Source organism: Medicago sativa, chromosome 7 (genome assembly GCF_051527215.1).
Source record: "Medicago sativa cultivar Bolivia chromosome 7, Bolivia_mono, whole genome shotgun sequence".
In the NCBI taxonomy this organism is placed as follows: Eukaryota; Viridiplantae; Streptophyta; class Magnoliopsida; order Fabales; family Fabaceae; genus Medicago; species Medicago sativa.
Window position 1 is genome coordinate 97,750,816 of NC_140755.1, and position 12,000 is coordinate 97,762,815.

At 33.6% G+C, this 12,000-nt stretch overlaps 1 protein-coding gene across 1 annotated transcript; it reads right to left on the reverse strand.

The window, feature by feature from the left end:
• Window positions 1-389: 389 nt before the first annotated feature.
• On the reverse strand, window positions 390-10,093 carry LOC146910897 (cellulose synthase A catalytic subunit 3 [UDP-forming]-like). Its single transcript, XM_085729479.1, has 15 exons — window positions 9,979-10,093; window positions 9,763-9,830; window positions 7,468-7,663; window positions 5,423-5,637; window positions 5,224-5,338; window positions 4,948-5,125; window positions 4,145-4,411; window positions 3,711-4,056; window positions 3,466-3,603; window positions 3,177-3,302; window positions 2,880-3,092; window positions 2,473-2,737; window positions 2,144-2,334; window positions 1,541-1,891; window positions 390-1,216 (listed from the first exon to the last, which is right to left on the reverse strand). Exons 1-15 carry the CDS (start codon window positions 10,091-10,093, stop codon window positions 632-634), a joined length of 3,369 nt encoding a protein of 1,122 aa, XP_085585605.1. The 3' UTR covers window positions 390-631.
• Window positions 10,094-12,000: the final 1,907 nt, after the last annotated feature.

Genomic DNA, 12,000 nt, shown 5'->3' on the forward strand with positions numbered 1-12,000 from the left:
CTGTTCTCCTAAAAGTGTTCAAATTTTGTCTCCCACGTTGAGCTAAAAAAGAGTGGTCCAGTATTCAGTGATTAGAACTCATGTATGAAATTGCTTACTCTAAAATTCATACCAAATATCAACATAAATTTGCATCTATCTAATTATTAAAAATATGGCTGAACCAACATCTTTGTCGTCCTAAAGTAGTAAAGTCAACTCCAAAGTGAAACATATATATAAGATGTGGGGGCATTTTTAGAGTAATTTAATATTACATTTTCTTTTCATAAATGAAAGATGATTTAATATCACATTTATTTATTTTAGTCTTTATGATATACAACCATTCTATCTTTTTTAAAATAAACCAAGAGCATGCAAAGCATAGAAATGACGATTTGGTAAATAATAATTTAATCCACACCTAAAGAGTGCACAAATAAATTATCAAATGCGCTGCAGTATCCGTAATATAGTAAGTTTGCTTCTAACTTTAGTTCAAATCGTGTATCTAATATATTTTTTTTTTGGTACAAAAGAGAGCATCGTGTATGTAATATAAATTGTACATAACTTAAAAGATACATAAACAAATATAAAACCTACGAGAATTATAATTACAATCCAAAACACCAAGCATATGATTGTTCTAGCATCCAATCCCACACTTCTCAGCTTTAGGACCAATGACTCTTGTGGTAAACGGATCAAGACGAACCCATAACAGAGATAAAATAGTTGCAAGGATGATCGACCAGAACACAACAATGGTTGGTATTCGATTCTTGCGTCCCATAAGACCTTTAAGGAAAGGGAAGAGATGAATTATAACCCAAAACGCAAAGAAAAGTTTACCAAATATTGGACCAGATGATCGGTAACCAGTATTGACAGCATATGATATACCAGCAACAACTCCTATCAAGTTAAATATGAAAAGTGTCGTTGGAGGAACCAGAAGAAATGTCCATTTGATCTTGTAGAGTTCTGCTGAGTCTCCGTTTTCATCCGATGCTTTTGAGGTCACTGTGAAGTTTGTGTCGACTCTGAACACTACTTTTACTAGACCTTGCAACACAGCCAACAAATGCGCGGACACACCACCGATCACCCAAAATTGTTCATTTCTCCACCACTCATCAATTCCAACACCACTCCATCGAATCTCCAGGATTCCAGTTGCCATGATTGAAATAAAGAGAAGGATAAACCATAGAATTGCTATGTTATTAATCTGCAAGCAAAATAAAATTAGGTTTGATTGTTAATGCATGCTTTATTTGGAGGCAGTCATGGCAAGTCTACAAAGCACTGACACAGACTAGAATATCATACCACCACTGATACAACATATGCATAATGCACCCATAATAATTTAGAAGTGATTGGATGTGTTCGCATGTGTCAGTGTCGTGATGGTGCTACATAGATCTGAGTCCATAAAAAGACAGTTTCAATTCACAAAGTCATGTTGATTATGAAAATATTTTCTTGGAACCAACAAAAGAATGATTAACTATGGTAACATTAACAATGTATGAAGAAATAAATAACAAACCTTTGGAATGATGAACTTGTTAATAAGAAGACAGACGGCTGGCAAGGAACAATACATGATAAGGGGAATGGCAGTGAGTGGATATATTGTGGTGTTAATGTATGCAACCCTTTGGAGCCACTTAAGTCTTCCACCATAACCATACCAGATCGGACAATGTCGGCTGAAAAGAATTTCAACAGAACCTAAAGCCCACCGAAGCACTTGGTTTAGCCGATCTGAAAGATTGATAGGTGCAGAACCTTTAAATGCCGGCCGCTTTGGCATGCAGTATATAGACCGCCAACCACGGGCATGCATCTTGAATCCAGTAAGAATATCTTCTGTGACGGAACCGTAAATCCATCCTATCTGTAGAACAGAAAACAAATAGTGATTTACCTTCTGCAATCGTTGTTAGTTTATAGTCTAGTTTATTGGATTAGTAATCATTATGAACTATATGTTAGCAGTAATCTGCTCAGATGATAGTATTAGAATGTGACTAGTTTTTCTTTTATTCACTCACGTAGACACCGATAATAATTTAAGAAAATGAAAGTGATTGAATGTAATCGCATTGTCTGTTACATAAACTATTGTTTAACATAAGACAACACACACCTCTGTTCCCCATTCTGATTTATCCTCATAACCACAGCTGATAACTTGAATAGCCTCCTTCAGAAGCGTTTCTGGAGTAACATTCGGAGGAACACCACCATCCTTCATCTGCGTAGAATCAAGAAAAACATCCGACAGGCCGAATCTTTTCCCAAGGATCTCCTTTGACAGTAGTGGTTTCTTATCATCAACTGAAAAAATATCCATAACAATTGCTAAATTAAAATACCTAAATCAGTTTCTAGGAAAACTGGACATGTATATGATTAGGTAAACACAATTTTCACACAAGATTCAACGCTCCAATGAAGCAACGAATGCAAGCCTACCTTCTACTCCTCCTTCAATATCCTCCAGATTGAAGACGGGCACAGTTGGGTTGACATACTTGTTAGGCATTTTCTTTTCTGATCCTTCCTTACTAGATTTTGAGTTCTTCTTTCTACTTCCACCACAGAGTGATGATAGAAACCCAGGCTTCTTTTTTTTCAGTTTAAGAGGAGGTTCAACACCGTATAAAGCCGTCCTATTGAAGACACATCCAGTGCCGACATAAACAGGACCTTGAATGCCATCCAAACCTCTGAGATTTATCTGTTCAAGTGTCAAGTTTGAAGAAAATAAGTTATCAGAAAGAATAAAAATAATAAAAATGGTTCAGAAACATCAAGAATAAAAGAGTCAAAGAAACCACACAACATCAACAGAATCATAGCAACATGGTCAAGATACTTACGTCAAAGAAAACAGTGTTACGATTGGCATATCGATCGTTCCTATCAATACCATCAAACCTCTGTGGAAACTGGACATAGCAAACATGTTTACCAAGGTTAGGATCCATCATAAAGCACATAGCTTCCCTCAAGGCCTTGCTGTTGTTTATGTAGTGATCACAATCAAGATTCAATAAGAAAGGTCCATTAGTAAGAACACCAGATACTCGAACCTGCACAGTTTATATTAAACTCAACAAGTGAGATAACTATGTCCAGATACTGAATCCATGTTGTCTATTGAAAATGATACTCACAAGTGCGTTCATGGCACCAGCTTTCTTGTGATGTAGGAAACCTGGACGCTTTTCACGAGAAACATATACTAAACATGGAAGTTCATTGCCATCAGTGTCAAGTCCTCCACTTTGGCCTAAGAAAATCTGCAGAAGATATCGAATGTAAGCTTAGTAAATGACATGTTTGCACTTATGTTTACTCATACGCAATCCAGTGCAATTTAGAAATTTTCACAATTAGAGTCCAAAAGGTTAAGGGTAATATTTAGAAACATTTTACCACACTCATCAAAAAAACTCAACCAACCTGAATCATTCCCGGATGGTCTTTGACGTTATTTCCAGGCCACGGCGTACCATCTTGCATTTCCCGCTCTTCTTCCGGATCTTCCGTTGCCTTCTCAACAAGTTCATTAATACGAATTTTAAAGTCTTCGTATTCTCTCTGTGAAAAGCAAAAGGTAAGTAAAATTTGAAGATACACTTATAGAATATAATACTTAAGCAAGTGGCATAAACGAATGTGGAGCCAGAAGAACAATCCATTTGTACCTTCATTGCTATACGATCCTTCACAAATGATGTCTGAACTATATCCTTGAAGAAGTCAATCTTCTGCACAAAGAATGACTCGGGTGCACGGGGTTCAATATTATACTTCTTGCAGAAAGGAACCCATTTTCTAGCAAACTCTGATGTCTGAGCAAGAGTTTCCAATGTCAACATAGCAGCGCCGTCATCAGATACGTAGCAGGAAACCTTATCAACAGGATAATCAACTGCAAGAATTGAAAGTACGGTATTGGCAGTCACAAGCGGGGGCTCCTTTAACGGGTCAACAGTGCTGACAAAAATGTCAACAGCTGCTAGTTGGGACGGTTCTCCTTCCTGATCATATCTATACACCAGACACATATTTGGAATGAAAAAAACATCAGATTGAAAAATAAAAAATATAAGTCACGATGAAGTTTAAAAGGTCTTACCTCAGTGCAAGTCTGTCGAGATATGTTTCGCGGTTGATAGGAAGCCACTTAGGGAATTGATCCAATATCCAGGATATAGCAAAGCAAATCTCGCACATAACTGATATCAACCATAATGCATATGCACTGCGCACTGGATTGGTTATTCGATAATGCAAGAAAATGCAAAGGATAACCAGTCGCATAACAATGACAAAGCGATATGGATTTATCCTAGATGATCGAATAGAAACCTTCCTAGAAAGAGGCTGCCGAGCTTCATCGTTCCTGCATAAACAAAGAAAACTAAGCTCGTGCAAGAAAGTTTAGTTGAATTTTTTTGGTTAAACAATAGTAATTGAAAGTTTAATAGTGTCGATTACCAAAGCCTCCTGGTATGTGTCATGAATATGATATAATATTGTCTCAGTCACACATGCTGTTAAAATAGGCACTTGATGCCAATAGGGCAAAGAGGCATGAGGAGACTGCCAATCGTAATAAACCGTCATAGTTTTTTACGAATAAATACTACCTCTGCCCCTAAATATAAGCACTTTTTGGAAAAATGTGTCCCTTGGTATAAGTTCTACTTCAAATTACTAGATACACTTATTATTTTTCAGAAATACCCCTACTTAATACTAATAACTTGGGAGACAAGAAGTCATAGTTGAACACAACATCTATATACGACGGGGTATTTTATGAGCATCTATATATCAAATGAACATATTAAATACATTATCTATTTTTCTTAATATGCGTGAAAATCGCAAAAGGGGCTTATAATAAATGACAGAGGTAATAAAGGAAATACTAACAATAACGAATCGTCAACAGGTACATCAGATCTGGAATCAACATCTCCATCCCCTCTTTCAGAAGAAGCTTGGCTTGTGCTTGTTGGAACAGCATTCTTTTCCTTCTTCATCTTCCACGCGTCAACTCTTTCTTTCCACGCTATATTTCCCAGTCCTGCATCCGCAACCCTGGTATTTGCTGCAGAAGAATATAACCAAGTATCTCAAATCACAATCATACAACTAAAGAAAGAAAAAATGCTACATAAGAAATGAAAATAAGGGGTCGAAAGATACGAAATTGATTAACATCAGACGAATTTGGAAGAATCTTGACGTGCTTCCCCCCACCAACTACGGGTGATGACGTTGATAGCCTCTCATGGGAGGGTGCAGAAAACTCTCCAGACACCTGAAATGGAAAACAGGCCAAATTTCATTCAAAGGCCAGAAGTTGAAGGAGAAAGACTTTCATTTAGGCAACTAATTGAATAACCTCCTGTCCACTTGTCGGTCGTAGAACGTGATTGTGAGAAACTTCCTTATCATAATTTGGAGCGCCAAGCTCTCCTGATCGCCCGGGTGTCAACCACGATCCCAACACGCGCTCTGAATTCTTCAGCTTTTGGTTTTCCAAATCATGATCAAAGTCAAGAGAAACATCATCACTATCTCCCTCCTCTTCACCATCTCCATCAACTGCAGGACTTCCTGGAATCAATAAGTGGTTTAATTAACAACCGAAATATCACGCCAGTATAAATGACATCTTCTACAAACCATCAAGTAACTAGTGTGTTCTACTCCCAAACAAAAGACAATGTAAGCTTAACACCTGATTTGAAACCACATGCTACACAATTCATTAATATTGAACCATTATTGTTTCATTTTGCTCTAATAGTGACGAGTATTGAATGAAACAATTGTTAATATTTAAGGTTATGCTCTGGAGGGGATAGTTTTGAAGAGCTTAGTCTATAATTTTTGTTATATATTTAAGATTTTTTTTAGAATAATAACATGACTGATGTAACACTCAAATTAAGCGTTAAGGGGAATAAAATTGTTTTGAAAAGCTTTGCTAGTAGTATTGTTAGTCGTAATCATGGTTCTAGTTTCATTCACCAATCAATTGTTTCAGAAAGAACAAGAAATTTCCCTACTGTTTGATAACAAATGCTAACGTGTCTACCAAGAAATTACCAACTCAATATGTAGCATTAAGAAATAAAAAAATAAAATAAAAATCTAAAAAAATGATACTTTAAAAACTTAAACCGAGGGAGTGTTATCAATTGCCATCAACTTTGGCACCAATAATGTAAATTAAATTTATGAACCGTAGTAGATGATCAATTTTGGAATCCCAAGTCCCAACCCAGCCATATATATTTTTTGGCGGGAACAATAACTAGTATGTTTTTTTTGTTAAACTAATGTGTTTTTGTGCCCCTGGTGGAAACTAATCTCACCAAGATAACTTATATATATATATATATATATATATATATATATATACACACACACACACACACACACACACACACATTCTATACGAAATGATCAACCATCAAACTTTGATCAAATAGTTAAGACACATGAGTATCCACCACTTGTATCACATTACTTGATTTAGCTAATCTTGGGCTACCTATGAAAAGACCTTCCTAGCCTATATATAATTCGCATACAATGCCAATGTAAAGATTTTTTACACTATCGATTTATTGCGGATCTTGCCTTAAATATTGGAGGAAGAGGGAAAAATTAACTAAAATATTATAATTGAAATTCATAAATCATATACAATTTCATTCAAAAAAATATCACCGCAACAATTCCAACACAAAATTAAAACTCCAAATATACTATCTACCAACTAGATAGCCTATCATAGCCCTAAAGAATCAAAATATGCCTACTAAAATGCTTGCATGTGTGAATGGAGGGGTTACTCGAGAGAGACTGTGTGTGTAAAATACAATTATATGAAGAGTATTTTACTAATTTTCTATATATAAAAAAAACAATCGGGGAGTACGTGACACTTATGGGTCTCTCAAGAGATCTGCCACTGCTATCGATCAATCATATTTGTTAGAACATCTAAAATCATAAATATTTGTAAAACTTTTTAAAACGACATACTCTTTTTAAATCGACATATTGCGGTATATATCAAAAATAAACTGATACATCTTAGGTTTTTGTTCTATAAAGCACAAACACCTCTAGAATTAAGATGTGTCGCGGTGTCTGACACTCGCATTACACGTGTCGGACCAACTCGGACTATTGTCCCAAAAATTTATAGTAGATGGATAAAAAATGGTTAAATACACCAATCTTGTTTTAGAACTTTGTGGAGAAAGAAATTGCTCAATTTAGATGCATATTTATATATTATGATTAAATAATACTAATATTTGATTTATATATATATATATAGCGGTGTCGGTGTTGTTTTTTACATTAACGGTGTCGATGTATCATGTCAGGTGTCCGTGTCGGAGTCCAAACTCTATAAGTTTTGTTTACCTTTATGCCTCTTGTATCGGGTATTACACTGAGGACAAGACTGTTTCCCATCTTCCCTTTCATCCTCATAGCAAAGTCTACAAACAGGATAAACACAAACATCGCATGCAATGAACGGTTCACCATCAACAGTCTTGCCAACATCTTTATAACAAATCTGGCAAAGTGGAGCACTCAATGCTGCCATTGGTTTTCCCTGAGACATAATTAGAAATGACATTATAAAAAATGGCAATAATAGATCAAATAGTACAATCCAAGTAATTCATCAACAATAGCATAGCATCATAAAACATTTGAAGAAATCATCAAATCAAATTTAAAAAACTTGTCTTACTCACCCTAGCTTCTCCTTGACTCTTTCTTAGATATCAAATCAAAAGTAAAATTAGAATATTTGATTAGAAATAAGACAGTTACTTGCTTGCTTATAAAAACAAGACAGACTCTAAAATTGGTAACACTATTATTGCTCATTAATTTTCCCTCCTATTTCTCCAAGGTGAAATCAAATAATTCCTATCCTACTACCTTATTTCATTCCCTCATAAAATTCTCCGATTCTTCATATCTTAACATATTTTTAGTTTCCATATTTATTCACACGAGTTGTCACAAAATAGCAACATTTTCCCCTTCTTTTTTTTTTTTTGACGTTAAAGACGATTTCAATAACGAAAGTCTGGCAATAAATCAAATGTCAAGACTGCAGAAATACAAGGCGGAGTAAAATTGTTTTTCCCCTTCTTCTAAAGCGTGATAAAATTGTTTTCCTCATAGAATTGATTTAAAAAAATAATTGAAAATATTTTTGTGAAGAACAATTGAAAAATAATTAATAAATGTCAGATTTATTTTTCTACATGTAAAGCGTTACAAAAAAAAAAAAAACTTAGTATTGGAATAAATTACTATTAAAATAGGGTGTCATGTATTTTTTTTATACGAGATTATTATGTAAAAGCCTGAAAGAAGAATGGCATAGTAGAACATACACACACAAATATATTTAAAGAGGTGCTGATTTTTGTTTTTTTTTATGATAAAAAATGCTGAATTTAATGCGGAGAGATGTGTAGAAATTTGATTTCAAAGTATATTTTTCTAAACAAATTAGAAGTTACATTCATTACTTGATTGTCATTTTTTTTTTACTTGATTGTCATTAATTCTATAGGTTTGGTTTTTTTTGGGAGTGGCCGGGGTTGGCCGGGGTTTGAACCCCGGACCTTGCATATTTTTATGCATTGTCACGAGGACATTCTATAGATTTGGTTAACTAGTGCTCCCAAGGCACTCCTTAAAGATTCCAAAAGAAAAATTATTCTATAAATAAGTCAAATATTTCCTTTTTCGATATATTGATTACATAAATTTTTAAAAAAATTATAATTTAAATGTCTTAAAAGTGTCCGGGATATTCGATAACATTTCACTAATTTTATTATTAAAAAAGGAAAATCATTTAAAAAAAATAGATTTATGCCGTTCTTTAGGGAATGTGGATGAATTATTTTGGTGATTTATCTTTCTCTATTTGATTTTTGTATTACAAATTTTAATTTAAAATAAAATTTAAAATATAAATACTATTTTTGATAAAAGGAAAAAAATGGATGGAGTCAAAGGAAAAATAAAATAATAATTTGATATAAGAAGACACGTAATTTTATCAAACACCAATACAATAATGGGGATTAGTAAAAAAAAAAAATTTAAATAAATACAATAGTGAGAATTGATGATGATTTAAAAGAAGCACAATATTTTTTTTTTTATAAGCCAAGAGCAAAATGACATCCAAAAGAATAGTGTTCAACTAAGTTGAGACCCTACTCTAATATATTGTCAATTGCTCATATATATTATTAAAAAAAGGAAAAATTACATAAAAACTGGGGGGACATAAAACCTAACCCAGTCAACAACCCTAACAGGCAAAACAAAAATACAAAAGATCCACAAAGTAGATCCAACCCTAAACAAATCTAACAATTAAGCGCGGACCTAAAGTTTGGCGAATGAATCGATCGTCAACACGAAATCGAATCACGTACCATCAACTCCCTACAATAACAACAACAAGCAATAACGACTCTTTCGAGTCCACACAGTCCCATGTTAATCAAATAGATGCATAGGATACGAAACCACGAACAAATTTTTAAAGAGTGTGGAATGGATCCGACCGCCAGCACGATAACTAACGAATCCACACACACCAACCATTTGCTGCGCCAAACCATAACAAATTAATAGTCATTTCTGGCCCAACATTCCGAAATCAATCATTACTGAGTTGAGGATGATAGCAAGCACCAAAACAACCGCGTTGTGTGGTGACAAACCATACCTAAAGAGAACTGCATATCTCAACAGATATGGATGAATCAGAAATCAAGAGGTGATACGTCAACACAACAACGACGAGTTCACGGCGGCATAACACTCAGAACCTCAAATCACAGTAACAGAAATGTAACCAGACGCCGGCAAAACCGTTGTACGCACCACAACACAAAACAGAATGTGGCGGAGGCAACCTGAACGGAATGAACATAGCAGTCCGCAACCAGGACGGCGACAACTTCTCAACCCATATCCGACGGCGGCGGAGAACAACCATGTCCTTTTAGTACTAAACAAAGGACCACAAACTAGAGCCACAAACGGCTGTGAAGGCCACCGGATAGAACTCTAGCGATGTGACACGTACAAAGTGTAGAGGTGGTGCGACAGTGACGCGAGCACACCACCCACACGAGCCGCTACATTTTGGTGGAGATCTGTTTGGATGTTTAAGGAGAAGGAGAAAAGTGGTTGTTTGTTGGTGTTGTACAGCGGGGATTAGAAGGTGAAAGTGATGTGGTAGGCGGCGGCCTTAGATTAGGTTAGAGAGATGAGAGAGGAAAGAGCCTCTTCAATTCTAAAAGATCAAGCACAATATCATTTCTTTATTTATTTTCATTTGATTTCAACTTGTTTTTCATAGATAGGTTTGGAAATGAATTGAATCTACTAGACCTCGGTGGTTAAAATCGTCTAAAGTTTACGAGTAACTCGATTCGATTTATTAGGTTCAACTCGATTCGAAGCACAGTATCATTTATATCTCTGTTTTTTTTATAAGTTCTGGACTTATTTTCATTTTATTTTATAATGTTAAATTTATTTAAATAACTTTTAAATTTTTAATTAAATTTGTATTAGTTTTTCCTTTAAAAACAATATACATAAATATTTGAGGAAGTCTTGTTCTACTTCCAAGACTAGTGCAACAAATTTTAAATTTAGTTAATTATGTTATATATATATATATATATATATATATATATATATATATATAACATAAATTCATTTTTACACTTTTGATATAGATCGAGTTCAGCTCACTAGGTTAACAAACTTAATTTTTAACTCATTTGATTGATGGACCAAGTTCAACGAATAAATTATCGAATCAAGTCTCAAACTTTGTTCGAGTTGGTTCAGTTCATTGTCACTCCTATTTATAGATAAAGATATTGAAGTCACCGTGGAACGCTCAATCTGATACATATTCCAAAAAAGATTTATGGTTTTTTTTTTTCTTTCTTTAGAATACAAGATTTCTAGTGTTTTACTTTTGGATGATCAATATTTACTTTTGTAATAATTTCTTTAATTTACAACCAAATTTGTATATATATATATATATATATATATATATATATATATAAATCTCATTCCACTGTCTATTTTTTTAGGGGTTATTCAACTATCCATAAATTTATTGAAATTACAAACATATATCTCTCTCTATGTATCTTTTGTTAATAATTTCATGAATAATTTGCTTAACCAAAGTCACATTCAAAACCAAACTTTCAAAAGATGCATTCGATAACTAAACTCTCTAACAAAAGACATATTCGACAATTAAACTAACTAATAAAAGGTACATAAGAAAAAGAATTTTATAATTTTAATATCAATTGCTTGATTCACAAAGTGACAAAACAGTTAGTACTAGATAAAATAGTACAGGATATGAGATAATAGTATTAGACAAAGGCAAATTCTATGGTACACCCAATATATTTGAATGTACCGGTACACTCACTCTTTAAATCAATGGTTAAATGAGTTGTTTTTTGAAGAAAAATATTATTTTCTATCATTTATATTTATAATAACTAAATCTTATTCATCAAAAGTGTTATCGAAATAAAATTAATTTTTTTTGAATTTTTAGCACTCATAATTGAGAATATTGATTATATTTTACGATAATATGTAAAAAAAATACTATGATTCTTATAAATAATGAACTGATGTTTTTTCTTATGAAACGATGTTCTATAAAATATAAATATCGATAAATAGTTATTTATTTCATAAAAAATGATCGTTAATTTATTTATTTTTTTGGTAGTATGACAAGACATAATTTTATCTGTACAAATAAATAACCGACAAAGCTGGCGGACGAATTCCTGTTAGTAAATTAACAAAATCTTAACGTCCTCGTACGCGTTTCTTAATATGTTTTTC